The sequence below is a fragment of the Penicillium angulare genome, assembly GCF_028827245.1.
Source record: "Penicillium angulare strain IBT 27051 chromosome Unknown utg000001l_segment0_segment0, whole genome shotgun sequence".
NCBI classification, from domain to species: domain Eukaryota; kingdom Fungi; phylum Ascomycota; class Eurotiomycetes; order Eurotiales; family Aspergillaceae; genus Penicillium; species Penicillium angulare.
In genome coordinates, this window is record NW_026623160.1 from 111,160 (window position 1) to 134,488 (window position 23,329).

The window sequence follows — 23,329 nt, forward strand, 5'->3', positions numbered from 1 at the left end:
AAGGGGCAATGCGTGTGGAATGATGCTGCAATGGTGAGAATCAGGGACACGGGAAGTGATGCGCGGTCGGGAAGAAGCAAGTGGGCGATAAGCAAATGAGTTGAGTTTTAGGTGGCTCGGTGTTGCAATCGGAGAATTAGCGGGATTTTGGTTTTTGAAGATCGGCAGTCGCTTCGGGCATCGAGTCGCTGTCGTGCTCTACTGCATCGGTAGGGGGGCCTCGGTAGTTGTTGTAGCCCCAGACACCATACCAAACAGCTGCGATAAGCACAAAACCAACAAACACCACTGACGCGTAGTTCATGCTTTCCTTGGTAACGGTACTCAATGTTGGCATGCAGAACAATGGAATGGCAAGCACGCTCCAGCCTGTGGTGAAGGATTGTAAGCATTAGCAAACACAGAGATGGAAATTTCGCTTTCCAACAACGACGAAAGAGTATGAATGATATGAAGAGCAACATAGAAACTTACAGAGAGCGATAACATTAGCAATCGCACCAAAAATGCCAAAGTTGAAGTTTCCATTCTTGATGTCTTCCCGACGGCGGAAAAAGAAAGACACAGCAATGGGACAGGCATAGCTCATGGTCAGAAAAATGACACCGACACCCGAGAAGGCGTTATAGGCAGCGGTTGAACCGAAGTAAATAGCGCCCAGGGCAATCTCGACCACCATACCCAGCATCATGGCGTTGAGTGGAATGTCAAGCTTCTTGTCAACGACACGCCACCAGCCGGAGCCAGGAATGCCACCGTCACGTGCAAACGCCCAGGTGCAACGGGAAGTTGCAGTGACACATCCAATTCCACAAATGAGCCCAAGAACCAGCAAAGGAATCATGAGGCAGAAGGCGCCAACATTGTTTCCAATCGCTTTCTGGAAGATCACCGGCGTGGGCTGACCTGAAGCGAGGTTGGCCAACATTTCCAAATCAGGAAGGACAAAGCAGACAGGGACCAGGAAAAGAAGACCCGCAATAGTGTTGATGCAGACAGTGCCTACCATGGCCTTGGGCACCATGACGGCGGGCTCTTCAACTTCTTCGCAAAGGCTGTTCAACAATTTTATTAGCACCATTCTGGACGTCCAAAGCAGCTACACCTCTGATCCATCATTTGAAAGACTTACGAGACAATCATTCCGGTCGCTGATGTGGCATAAGCTGCCTGCAAAAGACCAATGAAGAACGACCAGCCAGCCGGCCAGCCAGCTTGCGGCACGAATTCACCGAAAACCCAAGAGGCATTGTGGCGACCTTGCTTTGCGATCGCCAGAAGACACACGACGATGGCAATCAAGCCGGCAATAGTCCAGAAGATAGCGAATGTCTGTTAATCAACACGGTAATTAGCAATTGAGCAATTTCTTAGAAGGAGATCAGGTGGGACTTGAAAGGGACTTGAGAGGCAAGGCTGATTGTGTCTTGCCCTGAGATTTTTCCGCCAAGCCTGTCATTATCTCACTCCCAAGACAAGAAAGAAAGAGGGGACACAATAACTGGTCTGTCTTCACATACCTCGAGGTAAGGCAAATACTTGTTTAACAAGGCGGGGATCGCATGTGTCAAGAAGGTGATCGCCAAGAATATCAAGAAGGTCTGGTAAGCCTGGAAGTCGTCGGTAAGACCAACACCGGGGGACTTTTCAAAGATATTCAGACAAGAGACAAATAGCAAAGTAGTTCCAAAATTGACGGCAAGAGTAATGGTGATGTTTCCAGCGACGTAGGACCACCCACAAATCCAGGATGCGACACGACGACACCAAAGCGGAGATAGAACGAATGTTTGATAGTAGACACCACCAGCAGTTGGGTAGACCGAGGTGATTTCGGCCAGCGAAATCCCCACGCAGAGAATCAAGAACGAAACCAGGACCCAGCCCCAGATAATATTGGCAGGACCACCAGCAGCGAGCGGGTAGTAAAGGGTGGTTGACAATCCATAGGGAACGGAAGACAAAATAAAGCACATAAAAGTGACTTGCCAGATGGAACGGTTACGAGCGAGTTCCGGGGTATATCCTAGATCCTCCAGCGTTCGATCGGCCTTTTTGGTATCGGTGCCAGCTTCAGCATTGCTCACGGATATCCGTGAGGAGCGGCGAAAGTCTGCCTCAGAGTCCATGGTGATTGGAATGGTTTAAAGTGGCGAGTCGAATTGCATATGGCAGGTATTGCGGCGTTGGATGCAAGTCGCGTATGGAACCGAGTGCAGACGTCAAAAGCAAATTTCCCTCGAGGGTAGAGAAAAGAATGGACGGAAATGAAGGATACAAGGTAAGGAAGAAGAATACAAAACCAAAAGGAAAAAAGGAAAGAAAAGACAAGAAATGCCTAAAGTCAATTGGGAGTGGGGATCACCGAGGCGATTGAAGAAATTCTTCTGGATGGAGGAACAGAAGGTCTTGGGGGGCCACGGAACCCAATCAGCATCACCGTGGAAAACCTTTCCCAGAAGCCTCTAACCACCTCTAACAGCCACTAACAGCCACTAACCAGTTTCCTCCGAGCCTCTCTCCCGCCACAGATGGCCATTCACCTTCTCGGGAAGGCAGAGAGAGTGGGGCGAGTCTCATAATGGGCGGACGAGATCGGGTCGAACTACTGCTTGCGTAGGAAGGAAAAGGCCATCGCGCACATTCTCTCGCTTCTAATTTGTAGTGACGATATTGATTGCCCCCAATACCTTATTTCCCTTTTTTCCCCTTTTTTTTCTCTATCGGGCCGATTAGATGATATTTTGCATTGAGGGTCTCGCCCTGGTACATGCACACTTAATCCAATGGCAGCAATTGCCAACCTTGGATCCAATCACCCGCAAGACTCCGGAGAAGGGATAATATACTCGCATATTGTCCCGCAGCCTAAAAGAAAACAGGTTCCGGTCAAATCAAGGGGAAATGGGGTTTCTAGGATAAGCCAAGCCCCATGGTAGCCCGAAAGTGACTCCATTTCGTGCAGCCCAGGGCCTATGGCCTTCCCGCACGTTTGGAAGTGGGGCGCATGCGGGTTTTTTTCTTTCCCAGCTGAAACGTAATTAAATAGGAGAAAAGAGGGAAGAAACATGGAGGGAAAAAAAGAAAAGATAATGGATTCAAGTTAGAAGCTATGGAGATCAGCATGGTCTTTCATCCGCTCTTCGTCGTTCTTCCGAGATTGTTTCACGTCTCACGTTAGAAGTCAATGGCCACTTTGAGCGCTTTATGTTGTGATGCGGTTTGGAATGTCTCATAGGCCTTGGTAGCCTCGTCACAAGAAAAATCTGAAATAGTTAAAAGAACAGCCAAAACAAAAATATTTCACGATTCACCCAAGAACAGAAATTGAATAAAACTCACGATGAGTGACCAGAGAACCGATATCAAGCATACCGGACTCCACTAAGCGTAGAAGACGCGGTGTTGTCGTCGCGTTCACTAGGGACATGTGGATACCTGCGTGAAATCAATATTAAGCATGCCACTTTTTTTTTGGCACCCTTTACGGATCTACTCCGTAAACCACGAGATATCGGAATCCTTCCGCGCGTATGCACTTACTGATGTTTCGATCCCATAATCGCTCTAGATGGAGGTCTACTTTAGTGCCATGCACACCAACATTGGCAATCCTTCCCCCGATAGCAACTAACCGGCCCCACAATTTTTCTTTCACAAAAATAATGAACCCTCGCTTACGAGGGTCCGCCACCCATATGGAACAGATCACCCATATGGAACATTTTTTCTAAATCTTACCACAACCACTATTATCATCTACCACACCACCAACAATGCCTAAAACCAATAAAGATATAGAGAACCAGATTCAGCTGGCAATAGAGTCTCTCTCTGAGCAATCTAAGCCTAATATTAGGAAGACTGCGCGAGAATTCGCGGTTCCTGAAGGCCGTCTTCGTCGGCGCTGGCAAGGTGGAAAATCGCTTTTCCAACGACAACCTAATGGCCGGAAGCTTAGTATTGCACAGGAGAAGGCTTTATGTGAATATATTGATTATTTTGATGCGGTCGGAGCATCAATAAATCGCCGTCAAATTGCTATTGCTGCCGATTCAATTCTGGAAGAAGATCATACCGACACCACCACAGATCCCCCACAAATTGGCGACCATTGGCTAAAGCGTTTTCTTAAACGGTATCCTGAGTACTATATACGACGTCGGCGAGCTCTTGATGTTGAAAGAGCTACTGCACTGGATAAATCCGTTATAGAGAGATGGTTTCAAGACTATCAACGTATAGTGGCTAAATATGGCATCTGTCAACAAGATATCTACAATTTTGACGAAACTGGCTTCCAAATTGGCGTCGGTCGCGATCAATTTATTATCACAAGACATCCAAAAAAGAAGCTATTTAATGGCTCAGTTACCAATCGCGAGTCTGTCACTGTTTTAGAGGCTGTTTCGGCTGATGGCTTTACATGCCCACCGCTGATTATTCTAAGCGCTAAACAAGCATTACTACGTTGGTTTGATAAAATTGAAGACGACGAGCATCTTGCTATAACTGATACTGGCTATATCAATGATACATTAGCATATCAATGGATTCAGCTGTTTCATAAATGGACAATTTCTCGTACCATTGGGAAAAAGAGGCTAGTTTTATGCGATCGTTTTGGATCACATTTAACGCGTCAATTTGTTGAATTTTGTGAGAAGAATGATATCATTCTATTCTTCTTACTCTCACATACTAGCCATATACTACAACCTCTCGATGTTGGAGTGTTTAGTGTATATAAACACTGGCATAGTGAGGCAGTTGAGGCGGCTACAATGACTGGATGCCGTAAATTTTCAAAGGATGAATTCCTACATTCAATCAGTGAAATCAGACGCAAAACCTTCCGGCCACATACAATCAAGCTTGGGTTTAGATTAACTGGCCTTTGGCCAATTAATTCTAAGCTTATTACCGATGAATTGGATTCGTACGATCCATATTATGATAATATATCCCGGGAAGATACACCATCAGTTAACTCACAAAATACTGAGTTTAGCACCCCAAAAACCGCTGAGAGAGTTCGAAGAATTAGCGATCGTATTAATCAATATGATCCTACTACTCAACGTTTTAAAGAAGGGCTAGCAAAGCTTGTAAAGGGTGCTGAGACTCAGGCAATGTTGGCTGTCCAACTGCAACGGGAATTCGATTCTACACAAGCTATTATGGGAGCACGTCACGCTAGATATGATGCTTCTCGCCGTTATACGCAAATCACTGGTATTATCAATTCAAGCCAGATCAAAGAAATGAAGCTAAAAGAATATAAATTGACTGAAAAAGCCGATCAAGAAAAGACGAAGCGGAAGTGGAAGAAGATATTGGTTGAAATTAGGAAGCATGGAAGAGCCAAAAAACGCCGGGGAAATTAACTTGATTTTGTATTCTAATATTAAAATGGCTGATTGATTTGTTTATTATTTTTAGTTAATTAATTAACTATATGGTGGTGTGGTAAATAGTAGTTGTAGTACGATTTAGCAAAAATGTTCCATATGGGTGATCTGTTCCATATGGGTGGCGGACCCTCGTAAGCGAGGGTTCATTATTTTTGTGAAAGAAAAATTGTGGGGCCGGTTACCGCCTGACACAAAGCAAATGTTGGCGAGATGCCCACAACCTCGATCACAGAGTCAAACCCATGCCCACCACTCAGAGTCATCAGTTGTTGCTGAGCATCTGGATTGGAGGAGTTCACCGTCGCATGAGCACCAAGCACACGCGCGGTCGCAAGACGGGCGTCATCTATATCAACCATCACAATAAGGGATGGCGAATACAGGCGAGCTGTGAGCAAAGTTGCCATTCCTACTGGACCAGCCCCGAAAATCACCACCGATCCTCCAGGTTGGACATCAGCGCTGAGAACACCACATTCAAGCCCAGTTGGGAACGCGTCAGATACCGCAACTGCAGCGCGAGACGGGATAGAGGTAGGTAAGAGGTGTAAGGAAAGGGTCGCATGGGGCACTCGAACATATTCTGCTTGGGTGCCGTCGACCTGATTTCCCAAAACCCACCCACCAGTCTGACAGTGAGAAGGGATTCCTCTCTGGCAATACCGACACGCACCACACGAAGTCATACAAGAAATTAACACGCGATCGCCAATTTGCAAATTGTGTACAGCGGAGCCTAGATCCTCCACAATACCAACTCCCTCGTGCCCTAGAACGAGTCCAGGTTTTGCACTTGGCACATCTCCTTTGAGAATATGTAAATCTGTGCCACAGATTGAGGCGTGTAGAAGGCGTATGACCGCATCGGTCGGGTCTTGGATTTTCGGCTTCGGTCGCTCGAGCACTTCAACGGTGCCCGGCCCAGTATATACAAGAGCTTTCATATCTCAAATGGCACGTGCTAGATTAAAAGAACAAAGTATGTGCTCAAAATTAGATGTAAGCGTCAAGACTTGGATGTTGAGGTAAAAGAGAAAAAAAACTAGCGAAATTAGATCTCGGGGGTTTTCTCTGTTGCACAAAGCAGGGCCGAGCGGAGAACTCGTCTCGAGGGCGATCAGGGAAGAGCGGGGATCAAAGCGATGGTCTCTCAAAGTCAGCACGAGTTCTCACTGGCATCGGGGATGGACCGATCCAACTGGAGATCGTGGGGTTAAACTTGAATTCCATGGACATTGCGGGCCGTGGCGTGCGGGGGTTGTGGGGGCGCCCACATCCATCATCAACGAGATACTAATACTAGTATGTCAGCTTCCTAATAAAACATATAAAATCTAGCATGAGAACTAGTCCAGCATTCTCGGGGACGATAACCTTGGAAGGAGGGAAAGTGTTTCACTGACACATACGTCCAATGATTGTATGTATCGTCATCCTGTCTCCAAGGCTTGGAGACCCCAGATCTCTGTTCTCAACTCCATTACGCCAATTATCCACACGGGGAAGAGCATATGGAAAACTTGAGTGTAGGGTAATTGGTACACGAAGTCTAAATTGGTATTTCATACTTGAGTACAAAGGTGAATGACCCCATGTCATCCCCACAGAACTGTTGATCTCCTCTGCAGCCATGGTCGCATATTCCACAATTCCCCGTCGGCGCTTCTAATTTCGCTCTTTATTCGTTACATATCCATCTCGTGCGATTCCACCGTAAAATCCCGGGCTTCTGCTCGGATGCGTACTCGCAGAACCTCATAAGTGCTGATACTAGTCAGCGTCGCGTTGCGGTCGCGACTCATCTTGCCATCTACCACCTGTATATAGACACCGATACTGCGCAACTTAGCACCCCACACCCCGTCTTCTGCTGGAGTGACGCAGATCGTGACGCGACATGATATTGGGTAGCAATTTGAAGTACGGAGTAAGGCTCGGAGGTCTAGCATTGAGCTCTCAGAATGTGAGGGGCGCAGTGGGTCTCCAGCACTACGCCCATTTAGAAGTATTGAGTCTGTCAGTAGCGTAGGTTCATGGTCTCTATTTCTATGTCCATTCAATGCTCTATCCATTATCACAATTCTTCCAGTCTGTTTGAGTATATTTCTGCTATGGGCGAAAAAAAGGGAAGAAAAAGCTCAAGCTTAGACCTCAAATACTGAGGGAAGGCCAAATAGATGGATTGTAAGTACGGTCACGACTACGAACCATCTCCCTCAAATGTTGAAAATTGATATCGCTTTTTGTTGTATCAGGTCGATCAATCAGACACGTAGGCCTACAGAATGCCGACCAGGGCTAGAACCAAGATTACAGAGTCGGTGAATACCGAACAAGTATTTTTAGAGCCGATCAAGCCGGTAGGCCGGCTCGTTTGTTGCACAACCGATGGCCGATGCGCTGGCACGCGTTGTTGTGCAACTTTGAAGCTGCAATCGTGTGGGGTCTGTGGAGGTGTTGGGGGTATGCCGTGGCACAATGTACGCCAATGACAGACTGCCTATTACAAAACCCCCTTACAAGTCAACCACGAGCATCAGTGACCCTTATCAGCGGTGTAGTTGCTTTCTTGCTATTACGTACGTACCTATTGTCGATGGGCCTTTCGATTTGCATAGTGGAACCGTGATACATACATGATGTTATAGAACAAGATCTAGAAGACAGCGTGCCGCATCGTATCAATTACATCATTGCTTGCTCTCAAACCTATCATCATCGTATTATATTGCCCTGAGAAGCTATAAGTACACTATCAAGTCTCCGGAAATTTCTATCCCGAAGATTTCTTGAACAGATAACCACCATCTTTTCGAGTGCCTACAAAACATCCGATCTAGCAAGATGGCAGACTATCTTCAATTCGCCGACCCCTTTTGGGAAAATCCTCCTAGCGATACTGCTCCAAAAAATGCCTTTCAACATTGGGACAACATAGCGATGGCGCCAATCTCTTCCATGCCGATGGGGACCGCAGAGCTCTCAATCGTGGGCCAGGGAACCATCGCAGTGAACTCGAAGACCACGGACGGCATCGAATTTTGCGTATCAACAGGCACTTCTTATCCAAAATTGATCTTGAAGCTTACCCAGCACAGCGCTACGTTTTACAAGAAGGAAGATGCTGCAAAAGAAACACTGCTTGAGGGTACTGATCTGAGGCCGGAAAGTAGTCGCTTTATACCCAGTACCTCCCCGAAGGATGGAACGGTCTACTGGCTTTCTATAGATAGAAGCAACTGGGTCTTGCGCTATGGGAAATACTACACCTCCAAATGGTTGACATTGGTAGAGGTGAAATTGGATGACAAAAAAGGAGAATGGTTAGAACAACTGACTACTGTGAAGGTCGATGACAGCAAGGTGAATGGCGCCGAACCCTATTATTATATTCATAACTAATCATCCAGAAGCCGACTCGTGTCATGGGCGTCCGAGTCGATCCTAATATCAAAATCTCTCGCCTTCCAGTCACGTTGGACCTTCCACCCATTGTCGTTTCGAATGAAGCCGTTACGCTCCGGAGGTTAGACTTCCTGGCTGAGACTTCTTGGGTGAATCTCCCGAATGCCTGTCAGAATCTTTATCACAATATTTCAGGGGAAAAGATTTCACTTGATGCAGAGCCCGAGTTCCAACAACTCGCCGAGGCAATTCACAAGAGCGTTACGACGCCAGGGCTTTGGGGCCACAACAAGTTGAAAAGTAAATGCAAAAATCCTACAAACCCTGATCCAAAGGAGTTCGTATATAAATATCTTCGCATCACCATTGGATCCAACAAGGTGATTTCATCGCATTTACCGTCTCTCAACCCTGTTTACAACTAACGAGAAGAACTTGAATGCGGATAGGGCAACTCTCCTGGAATTCCGTATGTTATGGAAGTTTGGCCCCCTGGTCATAAATCTCCCATCCACGACCATGGTGACGCTTGTGCAGTTATTCGGGTTCTCTCCGGGACAATCCAATGTACTTGGTATGATACCCTCGTCGAAAACGTTGATCCAATCATGCTTGGCCAGCCGGTGGCTCTGAAGAAAGATCAGATCACCTGGCTAGGAGAGAACCAGTATCAGATCCATGCCCTCGAAAACAAGAATGATGAAACCTGCATCACGTTGCAGTGTTACGAATATCCAAAGGATAACGATGTCCACGAGGAGAAATTCCGTTTCATCGAAACGTCTACTAAAGCAAAAGATAGATTCACCCCAAACAGCGATTCTACTTTCACGGAGTTTTATCAGCTTATGAAAGACGAGTGGCACGCAAACAAAAGCGGCTAAACTTCAACATGAAACGCAGTGTTAAACGACCAATTCGGGGGATTTCTGATGAGCTCGTGCACATGTATGGATGTCATCTTTTCGCTTGCCTGCAATACATAGGAAGTCCTGGATGGTGCAAATAGCTGTTCCCCACTGCTACCTTTTTCGGTACAATTTTTTTTTACTTTACACTTTCTTCTTCCACTGTGGCTGCTGCATGAAAGCTACTTCCACCACAGATTCCTTGAGTGTTGATAAATTGGCGCGCATATGAGGCCCAGCAGCAAAATGGTGCTATGCTTAAAATTGCCATATGACTGTTAGTAGGGGCAACGAGCTATACCTTCTTAGGCTAGTCTAAACTGTACCCCTACCGACCTCGGCTTTTCCGTTTGCTCGCTTACAGCTTAAAAGATTGGTCACAAGCTGATAAGACAATATCTGTAGTCCCAGCCTATCTGTTTGCTCATATAATAAGAGACACGGCTCGATCCTTCTGTTTTTAATAGCCGGTCCGGTCGCCGGTCCGGGCATGCAAGGTATTAAAGAGCCTTAGGCGTTCAAGATTCTTTAGGTTTTTGCCACTATTCAAAGTGTCCAAGAAACGAAGTTTCACCGGCTGTCTGCCGGTCTAGCTGAGATAGAGCACTGACAGAGAGCTAATATTGCGAGATGAAATTTTGTAAACCGCAATGATGAAAGATCCAATAAAAAGTGAAATCGAGCGGGTGGATATGAAAGATAACAAACATGCTTCATTCTGTACGCTTACATAGAGACTATTTGCCAGCCAAATAATTATAGGAGCGGAGAGAAAATATCAATCATTCGACAAAATAGTGATTGGAATCTTACACTGAAATATATTTGGGTTGATGCTACGTTTAAACCACCCTTGCGTCGCATCTCACTGATAGGCGGAGCCTCGTGGTTACCCCAGGATGTGACAAAAGCGGGGCTGGACTAGTAAATTATCCGCTAACACACATTAATCTCGGACCCTATCCTGGCCAGTGGGAAGCAAGAAGACATAAGTGGTATGATAAGCTCCTGCGTTGTATTTAAACGAGCTTTTTTCTTTTATATGGTGGACCTCATCAGGCAGCCAGACAGCCAACTTTCTTGTCGATCGTCCTTTCACCCCCACCCCAATTATCCACCCTTTCTTCATGGGAAAGCCCGCCGTTCGAAATGGCGAACCCACAGGATGTCTCAGATGCCCAGGGCCAAGAGGCTATAACAGAGAAATCTCGTACAGTCCGAAGCTTAGTAGAAGCAGAATTGTTGGATGATCGATATGCGACCACTCAGCGAGGGCTGAAGAACCGTCATGTTCAACTCATGGCGCTAGGAGGAACAATTGGAACGGGTGAGTTTCGATTGTCTCATGCAGTCTGACGTCCCTTCACTTCAATCTGACATCCATAACTTCAACTTCAACTTCAAATCACTGACAGTGCGTGTCTAAAAGGATTATTCGTATCTTCTGGCCAATCTCTTGCAATTGGGGGGCCTGCCTCTTTGCTTCTGGGCTATATGTTTATATCAGCAATGGTATACAGTCTGGTCACAGCAATTGCAGAGGTTGGAGCTTATTTACCCGTACATGGAGGTACTATGAGTTATCATGGTTTTCGATACGTTTCACGAAGCCTGGGATTTGCCATGGGCTACCTGTATTGGTATTCCCTGGGCATCTTGGTGCCATATGAAATTACAGCCGCATCGCTGGTCATCGGATACTGGGATCCAAATGGAACTGTAAATGTTGCTGTTTGGATCTCCATAATGATGGTAGTGATTATTGCTTTGAACTTCCTGCCTGTGCGGTTCTATGGAGAATCTGAATTTTGGTTCTCTGGGATTAAGGCGAGTAGTACTATGGCCCTGATCCATATCGCTGAAAATCACCCAAGGAAATTCTAGTATGCTAATACCTCTCATCAGATTATCACTTTAATCGGTCTTCTTATGGTGTCCTTCATTTTATTCTGGGGTGGTGGACCCAACCGCCAACTACTTGGATTCCATTACTGGAAGCACCCTGGATCCTTCAATCAATATCTCGTAAATGGAGACACCGGCCGCTTTGTGGGACTCTTGAAGTGCACAGTATCAAGTGCAATTGCTTTCATCTTCGCACCTGAGCTGATCATTATTAGCGGTGGAGAAATGGAATCCCCGCGTCGCAATGTGCCTCGCGCGGCTCGAGCGTACATCTACCGATTAGTATTCTTTTACATCTTTGGCGTCCTTGCCATTGGTGTTATATGCCCGTCAAATGCTGCACGACTTACTCAGAGTAATGGCACTGTTAACTCGTCGCCGTTTGTTGTCGGGATTCAAAATGCTGGCATTCCAGGTAACTAACTACGCATGACCCGAAAATATTCTTTTCTACGTTGACAAAACGCTCACAAATCACTAGTTCTCGATCATATCGTCAATGCGGCTGTATTAACATCCGCCTGGTCTGCTGGAAATTCATTCCTCTACATGTCATCTCGGTCTCTCTACTCACTAGCGGTCTCTGGCAACGCACCCAGCCTTTTCAAGTCTTGTAACCGATGGGGTGTTCCGTATTATGCAGTTGGAGCTTCGGCTTGCTTTTCAGCATTGGCCTATTTGTCCGTTGGCAGCTCCAGCTCCATAGTGTTCAACTGGTTCGTCAACTTCACTAATACCTCTGGTTTTCTCTCGTGGATCTGTTGCTGCATTGTCTATTTTCGATTCCGAAAGGCCGTGAAAGCACAAGGTATCGAACAGCCCTACCGATCGCGATTACAGCCGTATGGAGCTTATTTCGGAATGGCGGGTGCATCGCTCATGGCCTTGATTAACGGTTTCACTGTCTTCTTTCCATCGCAATGGTCAGTGAGCAACTTCTTTACGGCCTACATTGGGATCCCTGCATTCTTGATTCTCTATTTTGGGCATAGAGTGCTGTTCTGGAGCGATCCTTGGGCTTGGCGTCCTGAAGAAGTGGATATGCAAACAGGACTACAAGAAATCATCGATGCTGAACTACCTCCTCGATCATCAGGACCATGGTGGAAATTCTGGTAGAGCATTACCGGGATGGCATAGTATCGGCAACTATGGGTTCGCAGTAGTTCGATTTCGAATTATTGAACCGAGTTATGGGATTTGTCTGTATGGCTCTCTGCCCTCATTCGAAATATAATTTTATCACTGCAGAAGATAGTTTTTCGGGCCTCAGACCAGTGACTTGGTATACCTTTTTAGTAGACGTAGGCTAAACATGTGCCGTTGGCTGGAGGTAGCGAGCCGCGTAATTCCGAGTAGGGGATCGAGCACACACCATAGCACCCGAAATAATATTTTTCCGGCTAGCACGATTAAATCGGGGCTCCCAGGTCGGCTTCCCAAAGATCGACAAACTTTCCGATCGGGGCTAAAGGAGTTGGCCCGATATTCTTAGCTCGGGATATCTTGTTTTGCCTTGCATCCCGCAGCAGATTATGTTATCAAGATCCGCACTCGCCCGCACTCACCCGCACTTGATAACTCACAACCCAGTAGCGATGACGATTTGATTCGCGAGGTGACCAATGTGGACCACATTTCTCTCGGTATCTCCGGCAATTGATCCCCATACCGACTGCAGTTTATCGGGGCTGTGCACTTAGAAAGATCTCAATTCTTGCTTTATAAAGGCTTCCCCATGCTCCTCAGACATTCGCTTTATACTCCAAGAACATCAAGGCTGTATTCGACCAAAGCATCTGATATGGCCGTCTTACCTCCTACTGTCCGGTCACTGCAGCCACCGAAGGGATCAGATATTGATTTTGGAGCTCAAATTGAAGGCGTGGACGTGGAGAACTTGACTGGTGAGTACTCACGAGCACCATTCCAAAAGCGAACAAAGAACAAGAGCTCAACATTATCCAACAGACGACCACTTTGCAATTATTCGAGATGCTCTCTATCGGCATCAGGTCGTTGTATTCAAGAACCAGCATAAGCTATCTCCCAAAGCACAATACGAACTTACAAAGCGTTTCGACCCTGTATCGAACAATTACGGACATGGCAAAACGATCGACGCGAAGAGAAGCATACTTCACCCCGATTTGAAGACAGTTCCACACCAACCACAAGTACAGGTAATTGGAAATGGATTTGTGCCATCGTATGAAGGACTGGAAAACATCCAGTTGAGGCATCCCCATCACCGCACATTTCATAAAGATCACATCCCAGACGACAAAGACTACGATTTCACTCGTTTCTACCGATGGCACATCGATGCAGCCCTGTATGGGCTGCACCCACCACAAGTAACGACATTATTGGCGGTTGCAGTTCCAAAAGGCCGTCGCCAGACATTGTTATACGACGATGGAACAGGAGAAACATTAGACGTGCCTCTCGGCACGACAGCTTTCGTCAGTGGCGAGAGAATGTTTGAGATTCTATCTCCAGAGGACCAGAAATTTGTGCTTTCAAGCAAGATGGAATACTCGCCACACCCGTAAGATAATCTCTTCTCATTCTGTTGCTGCAGAAGAGCCTATAGCTGACTATTATTAACAGATACATATGGATGAGTTCTGCTCATTCCCGCTCAACGGGTCTAGGCTTGCACTCGGAAGGGCTCGAGCTACCTAACTCAGACCTGCCACCTATTGAAGAGACAAAGATTATGGTTTATCCGATGGCCTGGAAGAATCCAGTGACCGGAAAGTTTGCTCTTCAAATTCACCCGTCGGCAGTTCGTCGGATCCACTGTGCCGATGGCACTATCATAGATGACTTGGAACGTGTGCGTGATATTGTCTACAAACTACAAAGACCGGCCATCAGTCCCCAGTATGTATACCCGCATGACTGGGAGGAAGGAGACCTAGTACTGTTCAACAATCGTGGCCTCATTCACTCGGTTGTTGGCGCGTTCAAACCGGATGAAGTACGAATATTTAGGCAGTGCAACTTGGCCGCGTCTGAGACCCCAGTTGGTCCATAAGCCAGTCAGTCGCTACCCTGCGAGGCTCGGTATAACACCTCACGGTTATATCTTGGGCTGGGCTTTGTTGAATTTGAGCCTTTGGTTGGCCTTTGGAGAAGATTTCATAATTATGAACATGTTATGAATAAATCGAACACCAGGCATTCATTTCCGGCTACCCACAGAAATTGATTCGTAAAACGAGTATTATGACGCCACATAAGATGAACGTATGCAAAATGAATATTAATACAGTATAGGTAGGGTTGAATAAGAAGGCTATACCCATGAATAGCTCTAATCAACGCACATCGAAGTATACACCGGTAGCAAAATTGCCACCTAGGTTGAGCCAGAAACGCTACCTGACAATATAGAAACCATTGACAGCAACCTGCCTTTCTCTGACTTGGTCTGTTGCCGAACGAACCCCAAGCCGATGCAATGGCACTTGCTCCACCCACTTCTGACCACGGTTTCGGATATCAGTATAACCTTCCTTGGTTCGCTCAATCCAGCCGGAGTCCTGTCGTTGAATATTCCCATGCGACTGCGAATCTGGTGACCATGCTATATGGGCCAAGGTATTTTGTACAATAAACTCATCATAAGATTCAGCGAGTACACCTGCTTCAGCCGCAGTTGCCTGGGCTTCTACTAATTCTTGAGATGTTTTACCGATCGGAGGCGGGACATCCACTCGGAGAAATCCCATGATGCGAGTTTCCACTTTCGTTGTTTCAATAGGAACATCATCCAGCAGACGTAGCTGAGCGACAAGATTCGCAACTTTTGCCATATCCACTCGAGCGGCTTGTAGGGGATCTACGGTGCGAATTGAAAGAATGGCTGCAGACCACGGACCAGATGTGGATTCCTTACTTGTGCCAATGTCGAACCGAGCCCAGCCAAAGAAATAGCCTCGTAATTGCTGAGTCACCCAGTCAGGTACCTTGTTGAGTACAAGAATTAGATTATCGCCAGTGATGGCATGTTGTTTTGAACATGACGTATCGGCGCGAGCCTTGAAGGACATCGGAAATGGCGGCTGGGGACCTAGCTCGATAGATGAAAAGCCGTTTTCAAAGGTCACTGGATTAACTTCCTCTTCAATCGACACTTTTCCAGGCGGCCTGGCCAGTCCTGTCGTGATGCCTGCAACTTTGGACTGAGCGCCACTGGCCGAATAGGCTGTCTGTGCCGCAGTTTGAGTTAACCATGCCGGACGATATGGGTTGACTTTGGATTTCACAGCTGAACTAGCGGGTGAAATCACGGCTTTCGCGGCCGTTTGTGCGTAAAGGCTAGCAATCATTGCGCCTAGTTCCAGGGGCAGGGTGCTCAGGCTGGCACCACGAAGAGAGCTCGGGCTTGCCGATGTCGAAAGCACACGAAACACAGGGCTGTTCCCAAGCACCTTCTTCTTGAGTCCCTGGCAGAGGACAATCTGGAAATACCCATCGCCAGCCTCCGAGGGAATTCGCACGACCGCTGTTTCGCGCAAGTGATGGTAGTCTCGCGGGCGCGCAGGGGCCTTTTTACGGAATTTTTTGATGTCACGCTGCCAAGCTCGTTCATCATCCGGGTTGGTTTGATTTGCATGTAGTGGCAAAGTTGGCGTTACATTAATCCAGCTGTCTCGTAGATTCAGCAGTGCCTTCGTGCGCATCCCAGTTTTACCAGACCACCCTTTGCTTTGTAACCAAAGGGTGCGGTCTAGTGGCAGGGGTGCATCGGAGAATATCGAAACGGCAACAGATGTAGTATTTCCACGATAAAACACCAGGCCATGTGAATGACGCAAAATAGTAACATGTCTGTTAGACTCAGTTGGGTGATTGATTAGCCCTCCAAGAAAGTGGCATGCTTCACCATAAGCCTTCCGGACAGGGGTTGGTGGTGGTTGTTCTGTTGATAATTTCACTGTCGATATTTCACCTGCAGATCTTGGTCTTGCGATGGGTGTTTCAGGGACTTGAAGCTGTGATCTTGGTTTATAGAGTTCAATATATGGCGAGATATGCGTTGGAGAAGGTGCCACTAAAGCTGGGGAGGTTGCGGCATGCCCCAGGGCCCCTGAAGACTGGACATTTGCAGTCTGTCGCAAGTTGGGATTCGATAGTGGTTTCCGTTTTATGCTGAATTTATCCGGTGGCCAATCTGGCCGCAAGGTCGCGGAGGCCATACTCTACAGGAAATGCGAGGTAGCAGCATAGCTCGAACCGCACGTCAATGGCGGACCCGGCGGACCCGGCGGACCGTGCCCTTCTAATATTGCCCCGCAAAATTCAGAGTCACGTGACTCTGGCCGAGATAGATCGGTTCTTTCGGAAAAATAATTTTCCATTACGGCGGTTGCTATAGTCCCCTCCCCTCGTCTTTCGCCCTCTGATCGGTTTCTAGAAGATAGTATAATTTCTTTTTGGGTGGATTGTCCTAGTTTCTGCACGTGTTGATATCTTATCAGCTCTCGATGTAATTAAGATTCCCCGAAAGTCCGCTATAACTAGGAACCAAAGCATTATCAAAATGGATAACCAGCCAGGTAGACGAAAACGACCAAAGCCTTTTCTGTCTTCTAGTCGATGGCTTGTCAGTTAAATACATCGCTGTGGAGCCTGTTATTTACAATGCCGAAGATATGTGTTTCGGTCCATCCCTAGTCTCCCTCTTGCCAAAATTCTCTAGTAGTCGCTGTTGAATTTCTTATTCATTGATATATATCGAGAGCAGAAAATTGAAGCTGCTATTTACAAGAAATGGGCGCGTCCTGCAATGTGCTGCCCCAATACACTTGTACGGTCGGGAATAGACTCGGAGCGTTAAGGGAAATAAAGTCATCGTCTCAAATTACCTTTAATGAAGAGTTTCGCAATGAGTCATGCTGCATTCAATAAATATTGGGCGTCTTTTTTCTCTTCCTTTCTTTTCTTTTCCAGCAATTTTGTCGAGATTCCCCTTAGGGGCTTATTTTTCACCAAGAAAAGAAAAATCCATTTTTCGCTGCAGCTGTGGTCATTGCCAAACATTCAAATTAGATAGTAAATGTACAAAAAGTTCCATATCAAGAGATTTCGTTCCTGACTATCCTTGAGACGGCATATTGGAAGGGGGGAAGAATCCGTGGACGTGAATAGGGTTCCGTCACAACGGCTTTTGTGCCGTGAAGGCAGCGCTAAAAAATAATATATAAGCCGATTTGTTTCGTGAGAGAGGGTGATACTCTTCTTACTATTTAGTATATATATGCATTTTGTTGGTGTTAAGCTCCTTCCGAACTTGCGCCAATAATACTTGAACCTCGGATGGTTTCCATTGTCCATACCGAGTAAATAGCGCTAAAGAGTAGCCCTCAATAGCACTATCGGTTAGTTGAATGCGAAACCATTTGCCAATTTCCTTCAACTTTGGACATTTAGGCCATGATCCGATAGGGAGAGCATATGGCGTATGTTGAATATTCTCAAAGGCCGCGCCCTGTAATAGCCCCGTCATCTCTGAGGATATGTCCCAAATACGACCTTGAATTTGTCCGATGCGATAGAATTCATTCTGTGAGATGGTAAGCAATAAATTTTCAAGATGGTCTTCAATGTCTAATTAACCTCCCACGTTCGAAAGTAGCACTCCTCCGGAAAAGAATCGTCATCGCATTGCACACGGGGAACCTCTCCAATCTCGATACGACCGCCCGGTTTGAGATGGCTAGAATTGTATTAGTGGATTAAAATTCTTAGTCATTAGAATGAAAGATACATACTCATAACACTGCTGCAGAAATGTTGGCCAGTGTTCTACGCTCCCTGCTAAGCTTCGCACATGAATGAAGTCAAATGATTGGGAAGGAAAAGTCCACTCTTGATTAACATCATCAATGATAAAGCGCACATTGGGAGGTACCCTGGAAGAATATTAGCAATCACGAAAATTCTTTTAATGGTTCAAGAGAAAATGTCTGACCAGCCAGGTTGGATTGGAGAAAGATCTACACCTATCACCTCTGCGGAAGGGAATTCATCCGCGACTGGAATTTTCGGTCAAAGGGCTGACGCCAAATATTCGATGGACATAGATTGCGCACTTTCAATTGCCCATATTCCTGTCCCTGTGCCGACATCAAGAATACTTTGTGGGTACTCAAGGTTCGTGTGACTTAATTCTCCATTCATACAAAGCCTGTAAATGTGATGCAAGATATTCAATCTATCTGAACCCTCAGGTTATTAATAGATTCCAATGAGAGTTCATACATCTGCATAGAATTCCATACCTTGTTCTAATTCATCATTTGGTAGGAGCTAGCGATTGTTGGTCATAATCTCTTTGGAGTAGATCCAGATAATAAAAGAGAGGGAGCGGAGCATACATAGGTTCCCGGGCTATACGCATGGTATGTCCGTCCATTTTCATAAACGTGAGAGTATACAGACTCTGTCAAAGAGGTCAAATCATTCAGAAAACTTTCATCCTCATCCGAAGACTGGAGAAAGTGTCATTCACCGGTAATGTGGAACAAATGCATTTTTAAATCTTACGCTGACATCTGTATCGACCTCAATTTCCCTGGACTCCATTGGCCACATAGGCTCAGACATTTGTGATAAAAAATCAATTGGTGCCTGACTTTTATTGATTTCGAAAAATATGGGTGTCCAAAGCTGTCAAACAAGAAGGGAAAAGATCCGAAAAAGAAGAGCGGGAGTGGAAAGAGGAGTTCAAATGCAACCAAACGGATCTCGACTAACACCATGAGCTAGTTGCTGTATTGTACTAGCAGCACGTCAATATGCATGTATCGTAATTCTCACCCAAACTGTCGGGCCCAATGAAAGCGAGAATTCCTCAATCGCAAATTAGAACCAAACCCCGGGCTAACCTCACAAGCAATAGCTGTAGTGTCAGTCCTGCGCCTAGGCCTGTGGCAGGGAAGGACGGTGGCAATAATGATCGACAAACTTGAACTTGAATGGAATAAATGGTGAAATCATCGGGCGGCAATCCCATGGAGCAATAGGATTTGTTGTAATTTGTATTCATTTCTGTACTGCATGAGTTGGGGAATTTCGGGAAAAGTAGATCCTTTCCAAGGTTCCAAATTGCACTAGGTAGTAGTACTATGTACACGCTCTCGTCGCCGAAGAATTTTGTCTTCAACCCTTGAACGTCTAGTACTAGTCTTCCGGAGCTGCGGTCAATATAACATGTTACAAGCCTGAAATAACCGACAATAAGAAATTAAAAGCCATGAAGCCCGACCAACGGGAAGCACCTCGGAGATAATTCTTGTTCACTGTGGTGCTGGGTTTGTCATTAATATGATGGGCCGTTTCTCTATCTTTCTTCTCTACCACTGACGACTATATTTTCACACTCACATTGAGGATTTATAGTTAAATTAAGTATTTTGAGTTACACTGTTATGGAGGACCAATTCAACAACCGAGCTGATTTTTGAGGGGTAGAAAATAGCCCCCATTTGAAATTTCTTCTAAAATTGTAGAAATTTCGCTACTGACCCGACAGCACGGGACCAGGTGGGTTTCTAAAAGAGCAGGAATGCATCTCGCGAGAAAGGGAACGAGGCATGCAACTAAGAACTCTCGGCTGGTGTTGATCCGACGGAAAGATCACCACAGTGGGGACCGGGCGATCTGTCGATTTCTAGGAGAAAAGAAACCCAAGAACTCACCTCTAGGTAGGAATTGCTTTATTCATATAAGAGGTACTTTTCACTTTCAAGTGTATACCAAACTTGATCGCCGGGCTCGCTCAGTCGTGGTCAAGGGCGTAGTTTGGATCCATGCCCATCGGGAAAAAATCCGACTTCATACTAGTCCTCTGTCTGGTTTTTTTTTTCAAAAATTGGGGTCCATTTCAGTCTTGTTTGCATGCAGGGGCGACTACCATAATTTTTTTCATTGATTCTTCCATATTAGATCGGCATTGGGTCAACCGTGACCCCTCTGTCCATTCCGTCGGTAGCCAATGTTGAACCAGCGATCGAGGACACAGTAGAGCATTTTTAATTTGGCTGCAGCCCTGGACGCCCGGTAGGGTTGATTGGCAAATATACGTTTCTTAGGCTAGAGAAAGTACGTTCCCGCATGAGTGTTTGAATCATATTCTGTTCCTTATAAGTGATATCCGTTGTTTTTCGTTTTTGATCGCATATGTAAACAATTTCAAGGTTATCTATATAATTATTTGTTTAGCTTGATTTTTACTTCCAAAGTTTCACTAATCGACAATGACAGAACAAATATTCCGCGATGAAACAGAGACCCTTGCCCATGTGGAAATAATCTGCATCCTCCTACAAAATGCAGAATGATACTACGCACATTACGGAGATTATTTGGTGGAAGCCAACAAGGTAAGAAATAGAGTGGCCCATGTACTTCAAGTTATCATTTCTTCTAATCATTGTGGAGGATTGCCAAGGTGATCGTGACATGAGATTTTAAATATATGACGCTGATTACTGCGCGCTCAGAATCTTCCGACATTGATCAATCTCATTGTAGGAGAAGCAAACCCCCATAACTCTCACCATCTCAGCAGCTAGTATTCCCAGTCAGAATGATAAATAGGACCAATAAAATTATGTACCTGAAAACTTACGGGTGATTCTGGCGCTTGCGCTATCATTCTCATCGCGACCGTTCAATCGTGTGTATTTGAGGACGTACTCGACACGCGGTCGACGGATAGATTCATACATCTTCAGGCGATCGGGGATTTGATTCTTTCTGATACCAATCGGAAGCAATGTAGCAATTCCCACTGCATCTTCAATAGCCATTGCGCCTCCTTGACCCATGTCTTTTTCATGACGGTACAGACTCGTCAGTAAGTGATACTCAACATCAGGATGTAACTGATCAACTAAATTTCCATTGGATAAACTCACATGGCTGAAACGGATGCGCTGCGTCTCCAATGAGAGCAGCATGCCCAACTGTCCAAGTAGGTAAGCCTTCCATATCAAACAACTCCCATACCTTGAGCTTATCGTCAGCACTCTCGACGATCTTCTGAACACCTGGTGAAAATTTGGAGAAAACCCGAATGATGGTCTCTTTGTCTCCACTTGTTTGCCAACCTATTCAAGTTTTAACAATGTCAGTATATGTTCCAGATCAATCATTGAACATTACTGACCATCTGCCTGAGTGTCACCTGTCATTTCCTCGGAAGGCGCAAAAGCACACAGATTGTAAACTTTGCTATTGGAGCATGGGTATGCAACAAGACGACGATCATCAGCAGCCCATTCAATGAAGATGCCTGATTCTTTGACGAATTCATTTGTTGACTCGTGCTTCTGTAGATCCTCAGTGGGGATCAGCCAGCGGAAACACGCCTTTCCGACTTTGTATGGTGCTGGTGCGCTTGGAGCAATGGTGCCACGAACCTGGGACTAAAGAAGATGAAAAGAATTAGAAAACCATTATATTCAATTGGAGAGACCAAGTCGTACATGTAACCCATCTGCACCAAGTAAGAGATCGGCTTCAAACTTGCGGCCATCTTTCAAAGTAACTGATGGGCGCGAGGAACTTGAATTTATATCAATCGATGTGATCTTGCACCCTGTATGGAGATCCGCTGTCTCTATAGCTCGGTTCTTGAGATGATTATGCAAGTCTACCCGGTGAACCAGGTACCATTCCTTGTTAAGATGTTAGCATACTAGGTATCATCAGCATTTCTGGTGGAATGATGGCACTTACATCTTGCCAAGTAGAACGAACATCGGCAAATTCCTTTTTGAATTTCAGCTCACCATCAAATCGGTAAGTGTGAATCTGTATCGAGAAATTAGTCTAAAGCTTGCAAATTTGTGTTTCATGATTAAATGGTCACCTCATGAAGCAAAGTTCCACCAAATTCTTTTGGGTCGACTCCCATCCAATTCAACAACGCAGTACAATTCGGAGGTAAATGAATGGCTGCTCCAGCCTCTCTGAGAAACGACGACTTTTCTAAAATCTGTCTCGATTTAATATTGTCTCTATTCAAATGGACCTTCGGGTTTGTTCGTCAACATACTACAACGCGATGGCCCTGTTTTCCAAGGGCAATGGCTGCAGCAAGGCCAGCAAGGCCAGCTCCAATAATGAGAACATCCAGGGGCTGAACCTCTTCCATTCTTGCACAACTGTTTGGGAAAAGTGGCAAAGGAATCAAATCTCAGTCTTGTTCTTGCTCTATTCCCCTGTCAGTATCACATCCCTTGCTGAAAAATAAATAGCTTGAGCAGTTATGTCGGTATTCCAGAATAGGTAATTCCGAGACTTATCTCCGACATCAGCACAGGCTTGCTGGCTTGGCCAAAGCCGATCTTTGCCGTTTATTCTCATGAGTCTATATGTCTAAGAGAATGTCAAGAGCCACATGGCACAATTATGGAGCCACCAGACATACTCTCTCAAGTCGTGATACGTGCGGCTTTAGGATGCGGAACGGTCCCTCTTCCCCTGCGGATGGCTCGGCTGGCACAACTTCCGTCGAGACCTACTATACTACGGAGGACATGAAGAGCCCTGTGGAGACTTGCAAACTGGAAGAAAAAAAGAAAAAAAGAAAAAAAGAACCCTCCCTTTAGCCGTATTGCTTTGTACCCTCAACATTTTGAATACTGGTCATCTCTATGTTGGCTATTCTGCAGA

The 23,329-nt window shown here is 45.9% G+C and overlaps 8 protein-coding genes across 8 annotated transcripts; 3 read left to right on the plus strand and 5 right to left on the minus strand.

The window, feature by feature from the left end:
• Positions 1-136: 136 nt before the first annotated feature.
• Positions 137-2,129, minus strand: N7478_000031 (putative amino acid permease; the record flags this gene model as incomplete). The annotated part of the gene is made up of 4 exons (XM_056916247.1): positions 137-369; positions 475-1,055; positions 1,133-1,332; positions 1,521-2,129. The coding sequence occupies 4 exons, from the start codon at positions 2,127-2,129 to the stop codon at positions 137-139; spliced, it is 1,623 nt and encodes a 540-aa protein (XP_056784127.1).
• Positions 2,130-5,560: 3,431 nt separating this feature from the next.
• On the minus strand, positions 5,561-6,358 carry N7478_000032 (uncharacterized protein; the record flags this gene model as incomplete). Its single annotated transcript, XM_056916248.1, has 1 exon — positions 5,561-6,358. One exon carries the CDS (start codon positions 6,356-6,358, stop codon positions 5,561-5,563), a length of 798 nt encoding a protein of 265 aa, XP_056784128.1.
• A 1,900-nt stretch (positions 6,359-8,258) lies between these two features.
• On the plus strand, positions 8,259-9,703 carry N7478_000033 (cysteine dioxygenase; the record flags this gene model as incomplete). Its single annotated transcript, XM_056916249.1, has 3 exons — positions 8,259-8,777; positions 8,825-9,199; positions 9,269-9,703. The coding sequence occupies 3 exons, from the start codon at positions 8,259-8,261 to the stop codon at positions 9,701-9,703; spliced, it is 1,329 nt and encodes a 442-aa protein (XP_056784129.1).
• A 1,173-nt stretch (positions 9,704-10,876) lies between these two features.
• Positions 10,877-12,751, plus strand: N7478_000034 (proline permease PrnB; the record flags this gene model as incomplete). Its single annotated transcript, XM_056916250.1, has 4 exons — positions 10,877-11,054; positions 11,157-11,554; positions 11,633-12,047; positions 12,114-12,751. The coding sequence occupies 4 exons, from the start codon at positions 10,877-10,879 to the stop codon at positions 12,749-12,751; spliced, it is 1,629 nt and encodes a 542-aa protein (XP_056784130.1).
• Positions 12,752-13,436: 685 nt separating this feature from the next.
• On the plus strand, positions 13,437-14,675 carry N7478_000035 (TauD/TfdA dioxygenase family protein; the record flags this gene model as incomplete). The annotated part of the gene is made up of 3 exons (XM_056916251.1): positions 13,437-13,539; positions 13,604-14,183; positions 14,246-14,675. The coding sequence occupies 3 exons, from the start codon at positions 13,437-13,439 to the stop codon at positions 14,673-14,675; spliced, it is 1,113 nt and encodes a 370-aa protein (XP_056784131.1).
• A 343-nt stretch (positions 14,676-15,018) lies between these two features.
• Positions 15,019-16,842, minus strand: N7478_000036 (LipA and NB-ARC domain protein; the record flags this gene model as incomplete). Its single annotated transcript, XM_056916252.1, has 1 exon — positions 15,019-16,842. One exon carries the CDS (start codon positions 16,840-16,842, stop codon positions 15,019-15,021), a length of 1,824 nt encoding a protein of 607 aa, XP_056784132.1.
• A 1,046-nt stretch (positions 16,843-17,888) lies between these two features.
• On the minus strand, positions 17,889-18,675 carry N7478_000037 (uncharacterized protein; the record flags this gene model as incomplete). Its single annotated transcript, XM_056916253.1, has 4 exons — positions 17,889-18,209; positions 18,263-18,362; positions 18,418-18,558; positions 18,656-18,675. 4 exons carry the CDS (start codon positions 18,673-18,675, stop codon positions 17,889-17,891), a joined length of 582 nt encoding a protein of 193 aa, XP_056784133.1.
• Positions 18,676-21,135: 2,460 nt separating this feature from the next.
• Positions 21,136-22,808, minus strand: N7478_000038 (uncharacterized protein; the record flags this gene model as incomplete). The annotated part of the gene is made up of 8 exons (XM_056916254.1): positions 21,136-21,218; positions 21,279-21,615; positions 21,659-21,759; positions 21,819-22,077; positions 22,138-22,329; positions 22,391-22,465; positions 22,524-22,649; positions 22,710-22,808. 8 exons carry the CDS (start codon positions 22,806-22,808, stop codon positions 21,136-21,138), a joined length of 1,272 nt encoding a protein of 423 aa, XP_056784134.1.
• Between the last annotated feature and the right edge of the window lie 521 nt (positions 22,809-23,329).